This window comes from Thamnophis elegans, chromosome 4, assembly GCF_009769535.1.
Source record: "Thamnophis elegans isolate rThaEle1 chromosome 4, rThaEle1.pri, whole genome shotgun sequence".
Classification (NCBI taxonomy): Eukaryota; Metazoa; Chordata; class Lepidosauria; order Squamata; family Colubridae; genus Thamnophis; species Thamnophis elegans.
Genome location: NC_045544.1, coordinates 114,551,996 through 114,577,339, shown reverse-complemented (window position 1 = coordinate 114,577,339; position 25,344 = coordinate 114,551,996). Strand labels below are relative to the sequence as shown.

At 42.4% G+C, this 25,344-nt stretch overlaps 1 protein-coding gene across 1 annotated transcript; it reads right to left on the bottom strand.

Annotated features, from left to right (window-relative positions):
* Window positions 1-3,391: 3,391 nt before the first annotated feature.
* Window positions 3,392-24,790, bottom strand: SLC35F6 (solute carrier family 35 member F6). Its single transcript, XM_032216953.1, has 6 exons — window positions 23,737-24,790; window positions 12,524-12,596; window positions 10,351-10,522; window positions 9,135-9,347; window positions 7,013-7,123; window positions 3,392-5,694 (listed from the first exon to the last, which is right to left on the bottom strand). The coding sequence occupies exons 1-6, from the start codon at window positions 23,811-23,813 to the stop codon at window positions 5,213-5,215; spliced, it is 1,128 nt and encodes a 375-aa protein (XP_032072844.1). The 5' UTR covers window positions 23,814-24,790; the 3' UTR covers window positions 3,392-5,212.
* Between the last annotated feature and the right edge of the window lie 554 nt (window positions 24,791-25,344).

Below are 25,344 nucleotides of genomic sequence, written 5' to 3'. Positions count from 1 at the left end.
ATCTTTCTTCCTCTCAGCTACAATTACCAACTTCTCCAACCATATTCTGGAGGATAATGGCCAAGAGCCATGAAGAATATAATTCATCCCATTTGAGAGGCATCAAATCAGAGAAGGCTGAACTTGTATATTTACAATCCTCCCCCAAATGAAAACTTGAATGAGTTTTATGAAAGTAACATAACCATCAGCTGGGCTTGCTTAATGGAAGACACTGCACTTCATAAACAGAGTTGCTTGCCAGTGAGATGGATGGCAAACAAATTTAATAAATAAAATAAATTTGTCAAACGGGCCAATCCTAAGAGTATTTTTTTTTTCTTGAATGCTCTTCTACGTTTTAGTGTTTGACTGCCAGGTTAACAGGTTCAGGAATCACACATAAAGTATGCGCATATTTGAACAATGCACTAGTTACAGTTACCCAGTTTTTCCAGAATGCTCTTTGTAAAATAGAGAAATTATAGTAAATTAGAATTATACTGTCATTGGCATTTTGCTTTGCAGTATAGTATCTTCCTTTGTAAGTATCTTTAACATATCAGACAGTTGCCAACATCAATATTTCCCTCTAAAATGAGTGGCCCACGTCATCTTTGCAGCTGGGCTAAATAGTTCATTGTACCTGTGCACCTAACTTATGGTTATATTATTTTCCATCTATTAACATTTTCATTTGGGGGATACCATGTTTCCCCGAAATTATGACATGTCCTGATAATAAGACCATGCCATATTTTTCCTGTGGGCAAAAATATACGCTCTCCCCCAATAATAAGCCCCCTGGACACCCCCCCCTCCAGCCAGGCAGAGCGCCACTCAACAACCTAGTGATATCCCAAAAGTGCAAAGCTGCAAAAGCCAGGGGGAGGGGGGGGCAAAGGCAATCACATTGCTTAACGCCTTTGGGTACTGCTAGCAATAGCAATAGCAGTTAGACTTATATACCGCTTCATAGGACTTTCAGCCCTCTCTAAGCGGTTTACAGAGTCAGCATATTGCCTCCACAGTCTGGGTCCTGCTAGGTTGGCGGGTGGTGCTGTACCCAGCAGGGGGGTTGCCGGGCAGCTGCTCTCATGAGCAGCCGCCCGGCAATGCCCCTTTCCAGCTGGGCAGAGCACCACTCTTAGGCTGGAATACTGCAATGTGCTCTACATGGGGTTGCCCTTGAAGAGCATCCGGCGGCTTCAGCTAGTTCAGAACGCAGCCGCGCGAGTGATTGCGGGTGCACCTCGATTCACCCGCATAACACCCATCCTCCGCGAGCTGCGCTGGCTGCCTGTCGATCTCCGGATGCGCTTCAAGGTGCTATTAATCACCCATAAAGCCCTACATGGCAGTGGATCTGGATACTTGAGAGACCGCCTTCTGCCAATTACCTCCCTGCGACCAATAAGATCCCATAGATTGGGCCTCCTCCGTATCCCATCGGCCAGCCAGTGTCGGCTGGCAACCACAAGGAGGAGGGCCTTCTCAGCAGTAGCCCCGGCCCTTTGGAACGAGCTCCCCGTGGAGATTCGTACCCTCACCACCGTCCAAGCCTTCCGCATAGCCTTGAAGAACTGGCTCGCCCGTCAGGCCTGGGGATAAGGATAGTTGCCCCTCCCGAATGATGAATGTATGTTGCCTACCATTTTATTACATGTCTTCTATCTTGATGTTTGTATTCCCCCCTTCCCAGTTTTATGTGAGCCGCCCTGAGTCCCCTCAGGGAAAAGGGCGGCCTACAAATTCTAATAAAACTACAAAACTACAAAACTACACTCACTGACCCAGTAATATCCCAAAGGCGCTAAGCCGCATGGCGCTCTGCCCGGCTGGAGAGGTTGCGCAAGCACTTGTTCTGCCTCCAGCTCGCGTGCCTCCCAGCCTCACCATGCCCAGCTCTCCCTGCAGGACAGGTCCCGCTGCCGCCGCCATGCTCCGAGCATAACCGATTTCCAAACTCTGGAGATCCGCTGACGAGTCTTCCGGCAGCGGCTGCTCTGGGACTACGCTCTATGGTTGTGGGCTGGCTGTTGGAAGACTCTGGTGGGATATTTGGGATATTACTGGGTCGGTGAGTGGCGCTCTGCCTGGCTAGAAAGGGGGGGTTGCCGGGTGGCTGCTCATGAGCGTGGTCACCTCATGGCGGCTTTGTTGCGCTGCTGCAACAGTGCAACACAGCTGTTTGCCCCTGAGGCTGTGCCCGGCTCTTCGGGCACCCGCTCCCAAAAGAGCAGCCACACAGCAACCCCAAACCAATAACCCCACCCCAATAATAAGGCCCAAGCAAATTTTTTTGGGGGGGGGTCAAAAGAAAAAAAGACCCTGTCTTATTTTCGGGGAAACATGGTAGTTGTCATACACAAGTTCAGTCTTCCCCTATTTGATGCTTCTTATATCACCTGGAGCTCAAGCAAGCCACAGTTCTGCACTCTCCCAGGATTGCAATATATAGCAGTCATTAGAAGGAGCTCTACACCCTCAGAATTAAATGCTTAGCGAAAGACTTACCTAAAGGCCAGATGATGAAGATATGCTATGTGCAAAGCTGCAGATCTATCATTTCAGAGGTGGGTTGCTCCCAGTTTGGGAGCAGGTAGTCAAATTCAGGTCTCGGTTGCAGAACCGGCAGTGACCCAGGCTGGTCATGCCCTTAAAGAGGTTTCCTTGCCACCGCTAGGCTGCTGCCATTTTGGTTTTACATGACTGTGCGTGCGCAGTTCACTGTAAATTGTTTTGCGCATGCGCGAAGAACAATTTACATTGTACAGCGCACGCATGTGGGTTGCGAGCCAGTAGTAAAACCGGCAGCAACCCACCCCTGTATCACTCTGAATTTTAAAGAGGAGGAAGTAAGACATAAATAAGACTGCCAGTAAGTCTAACTCATTAAATATCAATTATATTTTTTAAACATGAAGGACTTGAATCTTTTTTTAAAAACTAAAATAATTAAACAATCCATCAGAAACCCCAAAGGTTGCTTTTCTTCAAGAGGCAACTGGACTTTCTGATTTTACTTGGAAGACATTTTGCTTCTCATCCAAGAAGCTGAGCTGAGCTGAAGAAGCTTCTTGGGTGAGAAATGTCTTCCAAGAAAAATCAGAAAGTCCAGTTGCCTCTTGGAAAAAACACCTTTGGGACGACCCATCAGGAACTTGTGTACCAACATCTTATGCTGGCTTACATCCAGACCCTTTTGCATGTGAACATGTTCATGTATTGCCATTTGATTACTGCTGTCTGATGCCTAGTTCTCTTTTTTTCATATCGTAGTTTTATTCATTTAGGTACCGCTCTCAGACCCATCCCCAGCCATCTCTGCAGAGACTTCAGGATAGCTGCACTGATAAAACATTATTTAAAAACCCCACATAAAAATAAATTTCAACCTAACAGACATGCAAGGACTTCAAATCAGAAAGTATTTTATTGATTACAAAACTGCGTTCTTGTTAGTATCTCCCAACCAGGAGAAACTGAACCATTCTGGGCCCCAACCAAGTATCACCCAATGGTGTCATCAGCTACCAAGAGGCACATGGGCAAGATCTGCTCAGCACTTAAGGAAGCTGACAAGCAAAGAGGGGTTGCTGATACCTGGACAATTGATCTCAAGTATTTCGGATGTGTTTCAAAAAAAAAAAAAAGGCACTTTCTGTGCACCCTTAAAGCCCATCAACAGGACACAACTTATCAGGATGCCTGCTCTACCATGGGCTTTCTTTTAGAGGGCAGGCCAGTAGCATCTTTGGAAAGAGCAATGGTCTGGAAATGAGTCAATATTTTCCTAAAAGTCTCTATTTCCTTATTGCTCCATGTGTGGAGAAGTAAACAGACATCAAAGGAGTACATCAACCGTGCCAACTGCTGGCCTTTTTCATTAAAAAAAGAAATACTTGGCACTTGGCCTTTAGGCCTTTTCAGTACAAATAGCAAAAAATAGCACACATAAGTAACTCTTATGCTACCTTCTTCCAAACTGTGTTAACTGCATGATCCAGGACCAGCTATTCTCTTTAGCAGCTAGAACAGCTTTGCTAAATCCCAGATCCTGGGTATCATAGGGCAAAAAATGCTGGACTGTAATTCCAGACTATAAACTGTTGCATGCCATGCCCTTGATGTGAGGCTACTCAATAAAGCAGCTCCTTTCTTACTACTCAACAGCCAGCTTTGACCCAGGTCAGCAATAAACTTCTCATGTGATGAAAGGAAAACAGAAAGCACTTCATTAGACCTCTCTAGAGCAGCTTTTACTTAAAAGGTCAAATAAAAGGCAAGGTATACAGTAAACATGCAGATTAGGGTAACCTTTCCTAGTTGGCTGTTTCCTCTTGCTTGTGTTGAATTGCTCCTCTTGCCCATCATCTGGTTGGAGAAAGGAGCGAGAGGCAAATATTCGTGTCCCAGGATAATGTTGCAGGATCCAATCTGAGTCGGTCGGTCATTGGGATCAGAGGTTTAATCTTCCAAGCTTTCAGACTCGTACTGGAGCCCTTCTTCAGGGAACTTCTCTCCTTCCAGAATGGACTCCAGCACGAGTCCAAAAGTTTGGAAGATGAAACTTCTGGTGACCAACTCAGATTGGATCCTGCAGAGTAATGAGAGTGAGAAATTATGAAAATTGTGTTTCAGGGAAACTTAACACTCGCCTTTTTAAAATAGAGTAGACAAGATTCTACTTGGCAAAAGCATGAGAGTATCTTCTATGCAGGCTGGACTATTGGGGACAAGCAAAGGTCCTCCTCCAATTGCTTTGTGGTGTTATTTTAACAGAAGATAAACAATGAAATGACAGGTACCCACAAGGCAGATGGTACAGCTTAGGAACTATAAGGTTTCCAGGAAATCTTCCCAATGATGTCCACTGTCCCCATCCCAAAATGCAGATGAAGAATGATAGAGCAAGGCTTTAGATGGCTTCTAAGCAACCCCAGGGGAGAGCCCATAGCCACTTGAGGGCTGCTTAGCAGCAGCAGACCTCTACTCTGTGGTTGCTAGAGAAAGGGTAACAAGGCCCCTCTGCTTCCTTCAGTAAAAGGCAGAAGAATGAAATAATGGAGAGCCACCCAGATGTTTAAAGTTAAGCAAAGCATCCCCAGAGCTACAGAGCAGATCTTGAAACTAGTTGAGTGTTTTTAGCCTGATCTCCCAGCAATACAGGCCAATTCATTCAATAAAAAGGTCCAAAGTTGCGGTGCAGAAGTTAAGAGTTCCGTTGCCATCAACTATCTCCGTTAATGGAAAGCTCGTCTGTGGCCATCAGACCTTCTCTATCAGCATCTCTCACTGCAACCCCTGCTGGTGGCCTCCCCCAGGGCAGGCGAGCAAGGAGGGGCTGGTGCAGTTCATTATAAAGGGCAGCTCCAACGAGAAGGATGAGGAAACCCAGGATCTGCAGTCCATGAAAGACCTCCCAGCCAATGGCCAGGCTGACAACCCAGATGACAATGGTGCGCAAGCTATCGAGTACCATGCGGGTGGTGGCGCTGATCTCTTTCGTGACACTGATGCCAGCAAAGTTGAAGAAGGCAATGCTGCTGATATTGCCCAGCAGGGCTACAGCAATAAGTGGCAGATGACCAATCTGGCAGAAGGCATCTATAGAATCTTCCAGTACCTGCCGTGGGTTACCGCTGAAACTGCCCCCAGGTATGAAGTACATGGGCACCAGGATGATGGAGAGTATGACGAACCCAAAGAAACCTGTTAAAAAGGAAGAGGAAATGAAGATGATTGAAACTCAGGAGGATCATAATCTCCCCCAAGGTGGTCCTGTCAAAAAGGTAAACACAGCTTTGAGTTGTGCTCAAGACCTAGTTATCACATTGACATAGTCTTGGCAAGAGTAAAAACATTGCTTGCCATTGCTTTCTTCAGGATGTTTTTCAAATGTCCCAATCTGGATATACCTCTGGACATTCCTGCTAGTCTCCCACCAGTACTTTACTTGACTTCCAAGCCCAGGCAAGATTGGTCAGATATTGTTATCTGTTTTGACCCCCTCCTCCGTCCAGTAACGAAAGTCGAGACAAGCTTAAATGGAATATCCTTTAATAACAAGACCAGAATCTCGGTGGCTGAAAGCCAAGTAAACAAACAGATAAGGACCTTGGCAGCTAGTCCGACAAACCTTGGCAGCAATCCAGCCTGCCAAGTTAGTTTCTCTTTAGTCAAAGCATTGACTTCTGCAAGAAGGGCGTGGCACAAGCAGTCTTTTTTATAGTCTGGAGAGGAGCCTCATGACCACCATCTGAGCGTAATTACCTCCTGTAATTACATAATTGTTCTTGACGCCAAGTAGCTCTTTGATGGCGTGCATCCAGGAACAACTCACTGCTGGTTTCTGGATCACTCTCCCTTGTCTCCTCCCCACTGATCCAAGGCACAGGCGCCACCTGGTGGCCAACCAGTCTCTCTGCGCCCTGCTTGGAGTCGGAACCCTGTCCAGGGTCCTCCACATCCTCCATGGCCGACTCATAGGACCCCTCGCTGTCAGAGTCTGGTGGTAGCTCCAACGGCTCCTGCTGGGCCACAATAGTTACCTGCTGAATCTCCAGGAGACATTTAATGTAAAATACTTCCAGAAGTTACAAAACTGCCTTCTCCAACCTGCCAGTTTCTAGATATGTTGAATCTATTACCCTCAGTATACTCAGCTTTGCTGTCTGGTTATTCTGGAACCTGTAGCTCCTACACAGCTGTTATAAAACCTCAACAAAAGTGACTGCTGAAAGAAGGGGATATTTTTTCCCCAAGTAAGAAAGGAAGAAAAGGGTCACTTTAGGAACTGTAGAATTATGCCATGCCTTGTAAACCGAGGAAATAGAAATAATCTTTTGGGGGACATTCTTTCAGCCATTAATTCACGACTGCTCATAATGGTCTTCAAAGAACATAGAAGCTACCCAACTTAGCAGCAAATCATATTATAAATCATATTTCCATTTTGTCTGAGATGGTAGTTGTTGATCCATGTGAACCCAGACTCCATCTGTGAACATTCTCAAGATTGTTTACATACCTTCAGTGCCAACCGCCTGCAGAGGGTGAACATTGTGCTTGTAGATAAACTTCTCCTCCAGCACCATCTGAATGGCCACAATAACTTGGGCCATAATGATGAGAAGGTCACCTATGGAGAAGCAAGAAGCTGAGCATTCCATCAGGAATACACTCCCTCAACCACTTATTTACTCTATCAAATCTGTGTGAAATGGCCATTTATTCCATTATGTATGGAGATAGATGCCCTATGCTTCTTTTTCTCCATAAACAATTTTATTTTTTATTACATTGTTGATTAGTTTTATGAAAGCCACTTAATTTAATAGAAATGCAAATTATAAAATAAACTACTTAGATTCCATTTATTTATAACCTTAATAGTAAATAGCCATTATACCATTACTTGTTTAATATAAATAATCTAAGCCAGTTGCAATCATGTGTGACATAGAATGCTCTAATTGTGAATTGAAGGCAGAAATTGTTCCTGAGCTCCTTGCCAGTCCATTTCACCAGAGAACTCCATGCTTTTAAATAGCTGTCATACTATAGCACTAATCCTTTAGAGATTGTACCTTTGTTAAAATCAACTATATGGATGCAGCTCATAAATGGAGAGGATGGCTTATTCTCTGGAAATCTCATTAAAATCTATTTTGGAACTTCATGAATGCTCTTTTACTCTAGACCAGGCCCATGGGCTGGATTCGACTGGCAAGGTGCTTAGATTTGACCAATGGGGCCTGCCTGGAAACAGCAAAGGACCAGTTCACAGTGCCTCTAGCAGCGAAAATGGAGCTTGGGGGGAGGGGAGGAGCTGTGTGTGCCCCCCCCCGCACCGTTTTCAGCTGCGATGGCCTCCTGCAGCCCTCTGCCAGCAAAAACAGAGCTCGGGGAGGCCACGTGCTCCCCCCCACTCCATTTTTGCTGGCAGAGGGTTACCAAAACAAACTAAAAACAAAACAAAAGGAGAAATGTTTCCCCTTTTGCATTTGAGCATGCAAGAAGGGACAGAAAAGGGGAATGGGAAAGAGGAAAGACAAAGAAGGAAAGATGGAGTAGAGAGCAAGGAAGAAACAATAAGGAAGGAGGGGAAGGAAGAAGAAAGGAGAATGAAGAGGGTGAAGTTCCCAGAAGACAACCTAATTAATTTACGAGCCCCGAGACAAAGTTCAAAAGAAATCCAATCATTTATTAGGATCGACATTCTGGCGTGGACTCCTGTGGAGCCAAAACTGCTTTCGCTTAATTGCGTTTGAACTTTACCCTTCTGTCCTGCATCATAATTCATATTCTCCAACTAGGCTGTAGACATGAGATCCGACTCTGGCTGAAGGTATGCATGGAATTTCCCCTTCCACGCCAGCCTGATAATAGTCATGGCAACGCTTTAGAAGTTGACAGAGGGAAGGGAAAAGAAGAAAAGGAAGGAAGGAAGGAAGGAAGGAAGGAAGGAAAGAAATTATAATAGAGTGAGGGAGGGTCTCAGGGAAGTCCTGTTTAGCACTTGGCCACCACAAGTGCCCCCGGCACGAGTCCCATGTCACCCCCACCAAGGTCATGCTCACCCCAGCCCTCTGAGATCAAACACAACCTTTATGTGGCCCTCAATGAAATAGAGTTTGACACCCCTGCTCTAGACAGACCATTTGTAGTTAATGATTAATAACATACTGGATAAGGTATTTATTTTATCTTTTCCTATTATATAAATTCAAATGGTAAGAGGTTTATTTTTGGAATGCTATTTACAACATATACGGTATATCCCCCAAATAGCGCTTCAAATGTGCTAGACAAGAACATTGGTAGTTCTTGGTTAGTTATCCCATAGGTTGGAAATTCTGGGGAATGGATTCCTGCACTGAATCAGAGTGATGAAATCTGAAACAGAAAACAATGGGGACACTGCTTTCTGAACTAAGATGTCTGGGATTGGAGAAATGTTTTTAAGCTAAGCATCACAATGCTTCAGGAAAAAGAGCATAGCATCAGAAAGCATATCTGGATATTGGGGACATCTGACAGGAAAGTCAGCCTGTGATCTCTGTCTGAAGATAAAGAGCATGAACTGTAAAGGAAACCACTCTCCAGGACCCCTGCAGAGCCACTGTCTTTAGAACTCCTTCCTTACATACCTGTGATGATCTCACTCAGTTTGTGGCTTTCATCATGATTGCTCAGCAAATCTGCCAGGCCAACCACCACCAGCCCTACAATGGTGATCAGGATGCCCAGCCATTGGCTCAGCACTAGCTTCCTCCCCAGGAAAGCTACTGAGAGCAGACCAGTAAAGATGACCACAGCTCCACGCAACATCTGAAAGCTAGACGCGCTGGTCATGTTCAGAGCTGGAATCACAAAAATGGGTAGTGGGGAAAGAGGGAAGACAGATGATTAAAAGAATTCTGGGACAAGGAGAGATGAAGAATAATTAGAAATAGTGCTACGATTGTAGGAACTGATGCTTAAAATAGAAGAGCTTATGTCCCCCCCCCAATTCTTTCCAGATGTTATGGAGTGCCCAAGATGGGGGTTTCCCCCCCCTCCAGAGGCAGCAGAAGAAAAATGATGATAAAGGATTGTATACTCCAGAATAAAGAGTTTTTCCATAAGGGGAATCTTTTTATTCTGTCTCCCCCAACTTGGTAGGTGGTTATATCAACAATGTTAATTGGCACGCTTTATATACTCAGTTTTGTCGGATGTAAATTATTTACTTATTCTGAACAGCTTGCTTTTCTTCCTATTGTGTTAAAAACAGCTGTTTCTGTATGGAAGTACTGTATGGTTGCATTTTTAAAATGGACAGAGGGAGAGGAAGATGTCTCTCAGCCCTTCCAGAAAGGCAAGCAGCAAAGAACAGAAACTTTAGAGATTTTACTTTATTTCTGTAGGCTCTAATAAACAAATCTGAAAATCTGTACACTTGCCTCTTGATTCCTCTTAAGGACAAGGTCAAGGCAGGGTCATTCTGAACCTCTTTCTCACACTTTCTACTTTCCCAGGGCCGATCAATTCCTTTCCCTCCTCTTTCTCAAGGCCAGAGCTAAACTCCTCCAAAGTGCCATATTCTTAGCAAACCTCCCTCTCCCCCACTTTTTTACTGGATATTTTTTTACTGGAGCTATGTTGGCACAGTGGTTAGAATGCAGTATTGCAGGCTAACTCTGCCCACAGCCAGAAGTTCGATCCTCATTGGCTCAAGGTAGACTATACTTCCAAGGTCGGTAAAATGAGGACCCAGGCTGCTGGGGGCAATATGTTTTGTAAATTGCTCAGAGAGTGCTGTAAAACTATTGAACGATATATAAGTCTAAATGCTCTCGCCATGGCTATTTTATGCACACTTACCCACATACATGAGGCTGGTCCCTGTCATATCACATAGTGCTGGAGGCAAGAACAGCAATCGGTTAAAGGACTGAGGTGGTGTCATGGTGGGTTCTGGCCTCCTCCGGTCAGTGCAGAGCAGGAGGTAGAAGACAGCCAGGCAGGAAAATTCCCCCAGAAACATGCCCACTGCCTGAAATGCAAACCAAAAGGTTGACAAAGTTTTGGACTGACATGGATAGCAAATCTCCAATAAAAGCCACCAACATCTCTCAACCTCCTGGCAGAACCTGGACAGATTGCCAAGTTAGTTTGAATCAAGGATTCGGATTTTTCATTGTACATTCATGACCGTTTCAACTGTGTTTTCTCTGAAACCCGAAGTATATGACAGCATCTCTTCAATCCTAATTGGCTTTGGAGGCTAAACAGGATTAGACCTAGTTGTAAAATGGGTGGCAGACCAGTAGGAAATTCCAGGACTGTAGATGACTTGAAAGAATATCTAAGAAGACAATGGTCCACCATTTGTAGTGTTGCCAGGAAAACTTGTACTGATGTGCTGAAATAGTCAGCAGAATGAACTCAATATGATGTTTTATTCTCCCCCCCCCCCCATGATTGTGGAAATGCATGTGGAAACCTGGACTAAGGGCCTGAGCTATACTGTACCTATCAAAATACTCTATATCTGACTTGCTTATACCCCTATGTTCTTTCAGCTTGAGAAATACTGGCATGACCATCACCCAGGATTGCAAGTAAGGAAAAACTGGCTGTGTTATTTAAGGACAGCACCCCCTGTTACAGATTCAGACAGTGTGGGGGTTGGGGAGGAACATGGGCCAGTCCTGGAGTCTGGGGAAGATTCTAATGAGGCCTCTGTGTTGGAGGCCAAGGGGGATAGAGCTGTATGCCAGTTATCAGATGCCCTCAGAGTCAGACATCAATGAGGCAGACAAACAGCTGGAGCCTTTTCCCAGTGTGCGCATGTGCAGGGTTGCCAGACGAAGGGAATAGCTAAAGAACAGGAGTCGACGTGGGAGTAAGGCAGTGGACAATGAATGGCCCCTCCCAGAGGAAATAAAAGAGGAGAGAAGGGGGAGTGGAGTTTGCAGGAGACAATTAGTTCGATTAATTGGTTCGTGACTCTCTGAGACTCCTTGCCAAGTTTTACAGATATTGGCCTGGCAGCTCTCCAAGCCAGATAAGGTCTGTGACTGTAAATCCTCCCTTGAAAGACTTTGCTGGATATGAATGAAAAGAATTCATAGCAAATTAATAAAAAGGGTTTTTCTCGGGACCAGGAGTTTGCTTCATGCTCTTGGGAGGCCTAGGTCAGAACACCCCACACAGCAATGATCCCTGGCATACAGCACAGCTTAAAAAAAAGGGAACCTTCAATTGCCAGACAAGCAGGTCATTTTGAATCAGTGCTATTGCTGCCATTGCCCCTGCTTAAGTAGTGGTGACAGATTAAAGAAGCTCTTGACCACCATATGTGTTGATGAATGTTGGATTGAAAATGGGTTTTCTTGTTTCATTAAATGCAAACACTATAAAGAACTTTGCAGATTCGGCACAAAAAGGGAAAAGCAAAGCAAAGAGGAATTTTCAATGCAGGTATAGTCCCCAATTTATGACCAAAATTTCCATTGTTAAGTGAGACATTTGTTAAGTGAGTTTTGCCCCATTTTGCGACCTGTTTGGCCACAGTTGTTAAGCGAATCACTGCAGTTGTTGAATTAGTAACATGGTTGTTAAGTGAAACTGGCTTCCACATTGACTTTCCTTGCCAGATGGTCGCAAAAGATGATCACCAGGACATGACCCCAGGACAGTGCAACCATCATAAATATGAGTTGCCAAGCATCTGAATTTTGATCATAGTGTGATCATGAAAATTCTGCAATGGTTGTAAGTGTGAAAAACAACAGTAGGTCACTTTTTTCAGAGCCATTGTAACTTTGAACAGTCACTAAATGAACTGTTGTAAGTCAAGAACTACCTGTACAGAGATTTTGTGAGTCTGAAGACCCTATGCTCTCAGCATCACAGAAATGTTTGGCCCAGCAATTTTAACCCCAGCAATTTTAAATTGTGTGGAATTCAATTTCCAGAATTCCCCAGTCATCATGTGAGGTAGTTTAGATATAATGAGGTGGTTAGTAGTGCAGAATCTTGCCAATGTTACCTGTACAAAGGGATGCTGGAAATTATGTGGTTCTGTCCCATGGCAGCCTGGTGCCTTCAGCTTGTCAGCCCACCTGGAAGGAAGGAGTGAGGCGTCAGTTAGAAAACGTGTCCCAAAGCTTTGGATTTACATCATATTTTGGCATTTGGGGATGTGAAACATGATTATAAAAGCTTGTGCAAAATGGTAATGGAGGCGAGTCCATTCATCCCATGGAGAACACAGTCTGCTAGAAATCACTGATCTATCAGATTTCTACCTGTCATTCTTGTCATTCACACCTCTTACAGGATAAACCCTACCTGTGGAAGCCACGCTGCGGATCTGAGAGTTTAAACATACAGATACCTGTGCTACAACTGAATATTTCATGTAAGGTCTTAAAACAGCATTTCTCAACCTTGGCCCACCTGAAGATGCGTGGACTTCAACTTGAAGTCCACGCATCTTCAGGTGGGCCAAGGTTGAGAAGCACTGTCTTAGAAGAATCCAACTTGGCAGTGGAGATCTAATAAACCAATATTTGCCAAAATGTTTCCATAATATTGCTTGGATGGCTCTCAGCTTCTGAAAAAGCAATTTGAGAACACGCCTTATTCCTCGCTTCAAGCCAAAGCAGCTTTTTTAATAGATGAGATGATGGCAGTTGCTAATAGTCGCTTTCATTCAGACACTGAAGAAGATACGTACTCTGCTAGTAAGGCCAAGTTGAAAGACAAGAGAAGAACTGTTTTTTAAACCCACGTTAGTGCTGCAAACAGCCTTCTCCAACCACAGCTTGACACATCTGAAGAAAAAGACTGGGGAAAGCAGTACCATAAATTAAGTATAGCCAGTTTATTGGCTTTGCTCATCTTCTAAGGCTGTGATGGCGAACCTATGGCATGCGTGGCATGCAGAGCCTTCTCTGTGGGCACATGCGCCATCACCAGCTGCTCTTCTGGTTTCCGGCACATGCATACTGGGCAGCTGGTCTTTGCAGGCACTGGAGTGCTGGAAAACCGCGTGAAAAACAGCCAAAAAACAAGCCATTTTGGGGGGCTTTTTCAGACCATTTTCCAGGCCATTTTCAGGCTGTTTTTGGGTGGCGTTTTTGGCCCAAATAAACGGCCTGGAAACAGCCCCCAAATGCCCTAAAATGTTCCAAAAAATGCCCGAAACCATCCAAAAAACAGGCATGTGCAGGCTGGCCAGCTGGTCTTTGGGTCGGTGCCGAAAAGTTTCACCATCACTGTTCTAAGGGAAAAAAATTGCTCTGTGACACATTCCTTTGCCTGGACCTGTCCCTAGCTTAGATATCTATCTGCAAACAAAAGCTGCAAAGAGTTTACTTGCTGACACCAGATCTCTCCTTGGCTGCTGTAATTGGAAACTCTGATATGGCAGACAAAGGAACACAAGAACAGATCTTTCACAACTCAGGTGTCAAGGCTGCTATTCCCCTATGCCAAAAGTAACATTTGGTGGAAAAAAAGACACCCAATAATGACATAATATAGTAAGTACAGAGTCACTATTGCTAAACATATATTGATGGGGGTGGAAGCTAGATTTTTTACATTGCGACTTTTCAGCAATGCTGATAGAAAGAAGGGCTGAACTGGAGGGTGTTTTTTCCTCTTTTGATAGGGATATATTTTTAAATCCTTTTGCCAAAAATGGGTGAGAAACAGTGCTGCCACTGTTAGGTGGCTTGCAAAATATAGCAACGGGATCTTGTTAAGCTTTAGATGTCCCCAAAGGGATCATAATGCAAAGAGAGCCCTCTTCCCACAGTATTGGTGCAATGTTATTAAATAATAACCCAAGACAAAGTTAATGGGATGAAAAATGCTACACTACAACAGAGTAGGTGACGGGTCAGCTATTATCTGTGCAGCTGCAAGCAAAACCACGTCTGAAGAGAGTATTTGTGGCATGCTGAGATTAGAGAGTCTTTACATTAGACAGAATAGCCACAAGAGCCTTTAGTTCGCAACAGGAAAGCTAGATCAGAGGAAGGAGCATAGCTTAGCAGCATAGCTACTCTGCATGTAAAATAAATCCTCAGAAGCTCCAGGATGAGTAGGGAAAATTTTATGTCTGGAAATGTGAAAAGCCTCTCTGCCAGTTAGCATCGACATCAATTTACTGTATTTTTCAGAGTATAAGACGCATCTTTCCCCCTCCTAAAAGTGGGTGAAAATGTAGGTGCATCTTATACATTGAATATGGGCGTTTTTGGCCTCCCAAACCCTCCTTCACCCTCCCTGGCCCCCAGAAGCACTCTGCAGTGCTCTGCATGTCCCGTTTTTGGTTTTTTAGCCCATTTTTGGTGAAAACAGGATGTGCGGTGCACTGCAGAGTGCTTCTGGGGCCTGGGGAGGGCAAAAATGCAATGGGCCTGTTTTTTGTGAAAACGGGACTTATGGAACACTGCAGAGTACTTCAGAGGGCTAGAAAGGGTGAAAACGGGACATGTGGAGGCCAAAAACTATTTTTTTCTTGTTTTCCTCCTGTAAATTTAGGTGCGTCTTATAGTCTGAAAAATATGGTAGATAGTTCTAGATTCAACATAAGGCAGATTTCTGGAAACATTTGTGCAACAATGCATTGATCATGTTTTTCCTACTAACACTGGGTACAGAGAAAGGGCCCAGTGTATATTGTGAGGTGCACATCCCATAAATCCTCAAAACTGACCGTGTTGATGGGACTTACTGTGCATCACATCTGGAGGGCCTAAGGTTCCTCTCATTGGCGGAGAGGCCTGCCTCAATTTGGTTGGCAATAGAGCAGGCTTACAGGGGGTACTTTCTCCCCCCCCAACTCTTCAAATTCTAGACACACCAATATTTATCCTTCCTCTTTCAATCATCACTGGCAGAGCACCGTCATTTCAGCACAGAATATGATTCTAAATGAGTTATGAGGACCAAATTCTATTTTTCACTGAAATCAGAAATCATCTTTAGGAAAACAGGGAGGTGCAATTTCAAAGTAAAAAAACCCCAATTACTACCAAAAGGATAAAAAGATGTATCATCAAGCTCTTAAAAATGTAGGTGTAATACCCACTTATCAAAATGTTGCTGAAAAAATAATATATGCTTTAACAGTCTTGGAATAAAAATGCAGGAAGGAAACATGTTGATTAACTCAATTAAATGCTGCAGAGCTACTGAAAGGCAAGGGTGATTCAAATTGCGTCATTCAGTCCAACAAATCAGTGGTAGAGGTAAAAGCCTTTATAAACCAGCACCAAATTTGGTGCCCTCCAGATTTGTTGAGTAATTCCCAAAATCTATGTTGTTGTTGTTGTGGATGCTGGGAATCACAGTGCTTCAGATATGGTGAGTGCCAATCTTAAACATCTGGACAGCTTCAAGGATTTAGTTCTCTGAAGGTGGTGTGTTCCAATTATCAAACTAGTTTTTATTTAAAGCAAGGTTTTTAAATTATTTATTTATTTATTAAACAAATGTATATGGCCACCCAAGTCATGCATAGGTGACTCCAGGTGGCTTGCAACATTTAAAAATCCACAACATAAAAACCCATTACCACCCCCTCTCCCCATGGCAGTAGAAACACCATCAAATCAAATATTTGATCGGCTCCATCTCCATTTATGGTCCCCAGATCCTCTGACAAAACCATGCTTTTAGGTCCTTTTGGAAGTGCAAAGGGGTGAGTCCCAAATATGTTTTTTTCATAGATAACCATGACCTGGATGACTGCGAATCTCCACAGACAACAGGGTGAGGATCAACCATATCTTGTGGGGAATTATGTTCCATAGAAAAGAGGTCACCATCAAGGCAGTTATACATTGAGAATGCCAGAAAATCGAATCCCAAAAATTTCCCTGCTTGCAGAGCCTGGTCCGACTTGGAAATGGCCAAAAGAAGGTGTTCGTCTAACCACTCTGCGTCACTTCAAACGGAAAGCCGAAGATATAGTCATGCGCCCATTCAATCTTAGCCGAAAATCATATAATAGCGACTGGCTGCACCACCTGACAACCCTAGCCCAGGACTGAAAACAGTGGCGCCAAATTTCCATGGAAGTCGCCTATACCCACGATGGGTGAAGAGGCGTCAAGTACAAGTACAAGTACAGTTATTTTTGTGGTCAGATTGAAGCAAGCAGAAGATGGGTGGGTGGGGGCAATATTCACCCATTTTATTTTTCTCCTCAGGGAGCTGGAAGTTCAGAATGGAAAGACAGAATTTACCAGAGGGATTCAAGATGTTAGTCTGAAGGCCATAGATAGTTAAATCTGGCTTAGTTCACAAAACTCAATGGGAAATTTGTGGTTCAGTGTGCTGTGGAATCACTGCCCCCCCTTTTTTAGTTTGTTGTGTGAATTAGGCCATAGTATTAAGCAAAATGGCTGGATTACTGTGGTACTATTCAAACCTCTTCTGAATTGGGACTTTAAGAGTGAGGAAGGGATCAAATCTCATTCACCCAACCTAATACCCATTTCCCACAGAAGTTCAAAAAACTCTGATGATGTCACAGCTGTCTAAAACCTTGAAACTTGCCCATTCCTATCTCAACCACAATATCACTTGCTTGGGCATCTCAACATGTAGAAGACAAGCAAATGAGATACAAAAGGCAGTAACATGAGAATTAAGGAATGATGGCAAAGCCTACATTCGGAATTTTATTATGACCTGAAAAAGTTTTGAGTAAGGGCCAATAAATATGACTGTTGGGAACTGCTGAAGATTTAAGAACTTGTAAATGCAAAGTCCCTGAGCCATCAGCTCTCTCTATCTTGCCAGTATGTACCAGCACGCTGATGGAGTACAAGCAAAATTAAATCTGGCCAATTATTTATTATTGATTACAGATTTATATGCCACACATTTCCAAATTCACCTACATTCAGACATAAGTATCTTGCTCTGCCTACTACCACTTCCATCTAAGCCTCTTAACAACGCTTGGACAAGGCTTTGTAATCCTTCAAAAATCATATGAGATTGAGGTACTATAACACAACATGTGCAAACAAGTTTAAAGCAACAACACCCACAGGCTTCTTTCAGTAAATTAGGAAAATTTCAGAGCACAGGTAAACTCCCCCAAAATGTCATGACTTGTCATCTTTCAAGATGTTTGCTTACTCAGCAACTAGAACTTGCAAAAGGATTTAAAAAATCCTGTGAAAGGGATTTAACTGATGCGATTTGTAAGAATCAGGAATACAGCTACAACTTCTAACAGTTACATAGATTCTTCAAGGTTTAAAACCATCAGAGGAAACCTATAGATAAAAGAAATGCAGCCAGGTATTATGTGGTAGACTTATGAAGAACAGAAGACTCGGACTCAAAACAATCGTATACCATCGGCCAGCCAGTGTCGGCTGGCAACTACAAGGAGGAGGGCCTTCTCAGTAGTAGCCCCGACCCTTTGGAACGAGCTCCCCGTAGAGATTCGCACCCTCGCCACCGTCCAGGCCTTCCGCACAGCCTTGAAGAACTGGCTCGCCCGTCAGGCCTGGGGACAAGGATAGTTCCCCTCCCGAATGATGAATGTATGTTGTTTATTATTTTATTATATGTCTTATCTTAATGTCTGTATCTCCCCTTCCCCGATTTTATGTGAGCCGCCCTGAGTCCCCTCAGGGAAAAGGGCGGCCTACAAATATTAATAAAATCTCTAAATCTCTAAATCTTCCCTGAAAGGATATCTCCAAGCAGCTAGAGGTGGCACAGTGGTTAGAGTGCAGCACTGCAGGCTACTTCAGCTGACTGCAGTTCTGCAGTTCGGCTGTTCAAATCTCACCGGCTCAAGGTTGACTCAGCCTTCCATCCTTCCGAGGTGGGTAAAATGAGGACCCGGATTGTTGGGGGCAATATGCTGACTCTGTAAACCGCTTAGAGAGGGCTGAAAGCCCTATGAAGCGGTATATAAGTCTAACTCCTATTGCTATTGCTAGATTTGGCCAGATTGACTGGTTTGTACAAATGTAAACCCAGTCCATTTGGAAGACACTAGGTTGGGAATCCAGCAATATAGTATGTTGGTGCCAAGATGAGATCAATAGGGAGATCTGGAGAAAACCTTACGATATACTCTAATGTTTATGGAAAAGTTGTCAAAGAAAAGTTCAGAAATGGTCCAGTATTAGAAACCATTTTTGACCGGTACTTCCAGGCTACTTGGGAAGAAGAAGAAGAAGAACAACAATGTACTATATGAGCAATCTAGGAAATTATAATACAGAAAGGGAAATCTTTGAGGAGCATGAATACTGGAAGACTGGCAAAAGAAACCACTTACACTGGAAGAAAGTGAACGGAATTGATATGTGGAAAGTCTCAAACATGAACCATCCAAAGCTAAATACAAAGAAAGAAATGACAATGACCAAATAGGCATTCCTGGCATCACTGAGATCATTTTTGGGCAGAAGAGTTTATGCAGTATTGTTCTGGAAGTGACACCATCAGAAGGACTGCAGTAGCACTGATAACAAATGAAAATCACCAATAGGTTGGCAGTTTTCAAGCACTAAATGCAAAAATAATGGCTGATCAAATCCAAGCTAAATCTCTGAATGTCTCATTTGTTGAAATGTATCTGAAGAACAGCTCTATGCTGACATTTAAGAAGGGCTATAAAAAAGCTGAAAAGAGATAAAATATGCTTTATGGGAGATTTCAACACCAAAATTGGAGACAATTAAGAAGCAGAAATTGTTGGCAGATATTTTTAATAGAAACTGGATTACCAATACAAGACTTATTCAATCCAAATGCTGATTGTACACCTGGACATTCGAAATTCATTGTATTGCAACGAAATCTATTATATGTTATGCAGTCAATGACAGAAAAACACATTTATCTCTGTTCAAACTTAATCTGCTGCACACTATGATTTGGATTATCAACTACTTGTAGCTAAAATTGATTTTAATTGAAATTCTGTAATACAAAACAAACAAACAAACAAACAAAACCCAACCCCGAACATGGTACTGTACCTAGGAATGTGATAGTGACAAGATTTCATCTCTATACAGTATGTAGTTGAAATAAAAAGAGTTAATCAACCATGGAAAAACAACCTAATAAACTATGGAAAGAAACAATAAATAAAAACATCACATTTCAAATACACAGTCTAGAAACATATCCCATACAAAAATCTATCAAAGATAAAAGCAAATGGTTTTCAGTGGAAATCATCCAAAGAAAAGCTAAAGGCTTCACTAACAAAGCATGGTAAATGAGGACTTTCAACATAACTAGAAAAAATGACAAATACTGGGATGAGCATTGTATAAAAATGGAAGACAGAAACTAAAAAGGATTACTTCTTGCCCTAAGAAAACCCAGACACCATTCACTACAGGCAAAGGAAAAATAAGGGGCAGAGATGGGAGGGAAAACAAATGATAAGAAACAAATAAAATATAAATAGAATAAATATTCTATTATAGCATTGGAAATAGTAATGTTTTTCACTCATGATATAACAAACAGAAATTTGAAGAGAAGTCAGATATATTGTTCTTGTGAGCAGCCCAGAGTTGTCTCTTAAGATGGATGGCCATAGAAAAATATTAACATTTAAAAAAAATATTAATAAATAAAATTAAAATTTATTATTTAAAGTAAATCAAATTATTGGAACACAAGGTAGCATGGGCACTGAAGCAGTTGTCCAGAGAGACCCTGGAATTGAAATTTCATCAAAACTGCTCAAAAGCAGCAACAGCAGCAATTAAATTAAATAAAAATATATGGGATGCCAGTAAATGGATGAAAGACTGGAAAAAGTCACATTCAACCCAATCCCCTCCAAAGGTTAACACTCACAACTGATACACAAAAGCCTTGATTTCATACATTAGCAAAAATGTGTTGAAACTGGGTCAAACATGAAAAAAAGAGCTGTCCAACTCATAGAAGAGGTACTTGAGACCACATTGTGAATGTTGGAACAAGCATGCAGATTTCAAAAGGACATATATTTATTCCCCACTGACAATACCAAACCTTTTCAATTACACTAAAATTTTATCTAAGTAGTTGTAAGATGCGAATGTTCCAGGATGCTTGATTAAACCACTAAAGCATTATGCAACGACAAAGACGGTGCTGTCAGAACACAAACTAGTTCAAGACTAGAAAAGATGTCTTGCAGGGCTGTATTCTATCCCCTTTGATATATAGATAGAGGCAGTTTTAAGTAAGATGAATCAGAATCAGAAGAAAGATTAGTGGCAGGAATATTAACAATTTAAGAGATGGAGATGATTCTATATTGGCAGAAAATGCTGCAGAACAAAGAATTCAAAAACTTAAGGCAGAAAGTGAAAAAAACTGGATTGCAGCTAAATACCAAGACGTTTAAGATTATAAAACAGCTGGAAATGGTGACATCAAGACAAAAATTGATTGAATCAGTCCAGGACTTTATTAGATAATTTGGTTCCACAAATGATTGAAGACGTTTAAACCAAACTTAAATGTAGAATATCACTTAGCCATGCTGCAATGAGTAGAAGGAAGATCCACAAGGCCATCAGTCTTAATACGAAGTGCAGAATAGTAAATATGATTGCTTTTCTATAACTACTTAGGATGATGAAAACTAGACAATTAAAAAGTGGTAGGAGAAATGTAGACTCCTTTAATTTATGGGTTTGGAGATGTCTACTACGCATATTTTGGACAACAAAAATAACAAACATGGAGATTTTAGATTGCATGATTCCAGAAATAACACTGGAAACTAAGATTAACTAGCTAAGGCCATCTTATTTTGACCATATCATGTGATCAAATTCCTTAGAAAAACCAATTATGTTGAGAATAGTTGAAGGCTTTGATACATGAGGCTGGTAAAGGAAATGCTGAAGTGATATTATCAAGCAAGATATGGTTTAAAGCTTAAAAACTTAAAGTAGTAAGATATTGGAAAGAAAGAAGAGAGCAAAGTTTAAAGGATCTGAAAGTTGGATGAGACTGAATACAGTTTGTCCTCGACAAAAGTTCAATTAGTGACCATTCAAAGTTACAACAGCACTGAAAAAAGTGACTTATGACCATTTTTCACACTTACTATCATTGCAACATACCCATGATCACATGATCAAAATTCAGATGCTTGGCAAGTGGTTCATATTTATCATGATCGCTGTGTCCCGGGGTCATGTGATCAACTTTTGCGACCTTCTGACAAGCAAAGTCAATGGAAATCCAGATTCACTTAACAACCATGTTACTAACTTAACAAATGCAATGGTTCACTTAACAACTGTGGCAAGAAAAGTCAAAAAATGGGGCAAACTCAATAAATGTATCACTTAGCAACATAAAATTTAGACTCAATTGTGGTCGTAACTCAAAGACTGCCTGTAGATAAAGGGTCGGGAGAGGCCACCTAAACATTATTACCCTCACTTGTCAGGCACAATTAGCATGCTTTCTCTCTTCTTAATAATAAGGTGCAGAAATATATATTCATTTCTATTCAGAATTCACCAAAATATTGGTGGATCCGCCGAATAAATCAGGCTTCACTACATTCCTCTTCATTCAAAGAAGGGTTAATTCAGTGTATTCTCCTTTTTTCTACTACAGTTCTGATAACGAACTTGTAGGACTTTAAGCAAGTGATAAGAATGGTCACTGATGACCATTCATCAGCGGAGAGCTGCTCTCTCCACTTTTTTTATCTGCAGCAGCAATCCTCTTGTTTACCGGAAAATCAAGTTTCAGACAGAATAGGTAAAGCAGAGAAAAATAGGTGATGAAGTTAAAAGAGAAATCCTTTCAGGAAACTGGAGAACCTTAATATGTGGAGCAGTTTTTTTTTATCTCCAGGATATTTCCCTCATGTCCAATAAATGGAAACAGAAAGACGAAAATGGGCATCTCCACAAACTGATTTTCCCCCTTCTCCTATTTGCACACACACACTCACATCCCTAGTTTATATAGTTATTTTTTGCATCTGCTAAAATATCCTTTGGCCAGTTGAAGCAGATATCACAGTAAGTTTAGGTAGAAGGGTTTATGTATCACCTTGAATTGGCTTTATTTGTTTCTAGCCTGATACCTAATCCCAGCAATTGTCGTTTGTAAATCAAGGTATACAGCAAAGCATGTTGTGCCAACCCAATTGATGTGGATTATTCCATTAGCCATGGAGAAAGAGACCTGACTTTAGCACAATGTGTAAAATGGGTCTCTAGACAACTTCACTATGTGACAGGACGCTCAGAAGAACTGTGCAGGATCAAAATCCTTCTTGTTTCACATTCAGTTTCGCAATGAGCAAAAACCATCTCTAAGAAGCTATTAAACAGGATGTAAGAACTGAGGCTTTGATTTTATTTATTTATTCATCAGATTTTTACATGCCCGCCTCACCTAAATGACGCTGGGCAGTTTACAACAAAACGGGTCTCCTGTTGATGTTTCACAGCAACTGGGAACAAACTGGCTCAGTTCACATATTGGCCTATAAAGTAATGAGTATATAAAGTAATAAAGTAATTCAGTGGGGATCGATAGAGTACCAGTATGGCAACCATCACATTTATTTATTTAGTTTGTCACTCATGTACAAGATTACAGGAACTAGAATAAACATGAATAATAACACAGGAAATGGGTACAAATAAATGGGGACAGTAGGACAGGGACATTATCAAGTAGAGGAACCTAGCAATTAGAGGTTGATAATCTGGATTAATCTGAACTCACCCCAACTCCGAAAACTGCAATTCGTGTCTAGCTAACTTTCCCAACAGACCCCCCCAATCACTCTGAAACGAAAGGCATTCAAGCAAGCACACAAGGCCATGGCAAGAGACCCTTAAAATAATATTTATAGCTCAGGATTAAATTGAGGGGTCATTAGCATTCTGTGCGCTACGTTGTTTTCTTGTAGACCGTTTCATTACCCAAACTACATAGGTATAACCTCATCAGATAGAGAGACCCTTTCCCTCCATGAATGGAGGATCTCGATGATCTCATCACAGACTATATACCCCCCTTCCCCCGCCTCCCCAATTCCTTACACTTCTTTCGGTCGATCTTCAGGCTGCCCCGCTTGCTCTCGCTCCTTCTCTCTTTTAACGGCAGCTGCTCCTCCCAAGCCCCATCTCGCCCCATTCCCACCCCGAGTCAGAGTGGACGAGACGCTGTCTGGGATGCCTTCCCACGTCCCCTGTCCCCCCCACAACTTACTTCGCGGAAAGCGTGTTGATGGAGCCGGTGATCAGCATCAGCGCCGCCAAGCAGAGCTGGTACTTCGTCCAGGCCATCGCTGCTCTTTGCCGCTCTCAGTAAGCAGCCGGCCCCGACTATCCCCCGCAGCGGCTCGGGTGCATTTCCTCCTCGGCACGTCACATGACCGCCATCGATCAGGTGACAGTCGGCTGCGCTGGCAAGGGCGCCCGCGGTTTGCGAGCCGCCTTCTCAGCAACGACCGTGGGGGAGAAAGCTCGTGATCGTGTCCTCCTCTCCCCCCTCCCTCCCTCATTGGAAGCCGATGGGTGCTTTGTGATCAGGGCTAGGCGGCAGGGAAGCGGAGCCTATGCGCTTTAGCTGAAAGCAGGCAGGAGTTCAGCCGGTGAAGCTTCCTCTGCCGTTCAGCTTGTTTATGTCAAGAAGGGGTTTTGTCCTTAGTTGCTGGCCTCCCTAACGATCGCAGTGTGCTGCAGTCCTAAGGAGTGACGGTTGATAAACTAATTTTGAGCCAAGCATTTTAGGGGAAGACACAGATTTTGCTGCTTGCGCGAAGTGAGGAATAGCCGAGCTGGGCAGAAATTAGGTTTCCTAGTATACAGATACGGAATTGAAACTGCAGGGAAGAAGGAAGTGTGTCTGCTTATCCCTGATTACTCATTTTATAAAGAGAATTAGATTTGGTTAATACTTGGGTGGGATACTATTAAGATATTCCGTCCCTGAAGGCCAAACTGAAAAGTTGGAAAAAAAAAACATCTTGAAAGAAAGCAATGGCAAGCTATAGCAATACTATTGCAAAGAAAATTCCATGGATACGCCCCAGAGAAATCCAACACAATTTGTCTTTTCTTTACTTGACATGCCATGTTTCCTGATAGTGAGATCAAATCTCTGATTTACCTCAGACTAGAGATTCTAATTCTGTTGGTTTTCTTAAAAAATGGCAGCACAATTGCACCACCAACGAGAGCAAAAGGTAAAATTAATAGCTTTTTTGAGGTTGGTTGATCATCAAAAGGCTTGCAATTTTTTGGGTGTATGGAGGGTCAAAGTGGTACATTGGGTTTGTATTTTGGGGGGTATTGTTGACAAGAGGAATGGCTGTGTTTATTGTTTAATGTTATATGGCCCCGGTTATGCACAGTATATATGTGACTGTACGAAATGAAAATGGAAAATAAAACACATTTACATGAGAAAAAAGGCTTGCATTTTTTGAATGTACAAGGAGATGGTCCAGGAAAGTGTTCAAATAAATTATTTGTATTAGAAAGTCTGTTAAATTACGTAACATTCTATGAATAATTACTATCTATATGCAGTCATCTTTGGCTACTCTCCTACATTTAATTTCACCAATCATCTCCTTTTACTATTTTTTTCCTCTGCTCCAACGAATCTGACACAGCAGTGCATGTATTATCTTGCAAGGATAATGCTACACACATTCAAATGAAGTGACTCAAATGTAGCCAATTGTAATGTTAATATTTATTTTAATAATTTAATGTTTTGTCTTACTTAGCTGTAAGCCGCATAGAGTTGCTTCTTGATGAGATGGACAGATACATATTTAACAAATATAAATTTGTATTCCAAGAAAAC

What these genes read in the sequence shown, in the direction of transcription:
- SLC35F6 (XM_032216953.1), bottom strand. Translation starts at nt 23,813, where the DNA reads ATGGCCTGGACGAAGTACCAGCTCTGCTTGGCGGCGCTGATGCTGATC. An exon ending in GACCAGCCTCATGTATGTGG is followed by an intron (nt 9,348 to 10,350) that starts GTAAGTGTGCAT and finishes TTGTGATTCCAG; the next exon opens with CTCTGAACATGACCAGCGCG. An exon ending in GCAGGCGGTTGGCACTGAAG is followed by an intron (nt 5,695 to 7,012) that starts GTATGTAAACAA and finishes CCTTTTTAACAG; the next exon opens with GTTTCTTTGGGTTCGTCATA.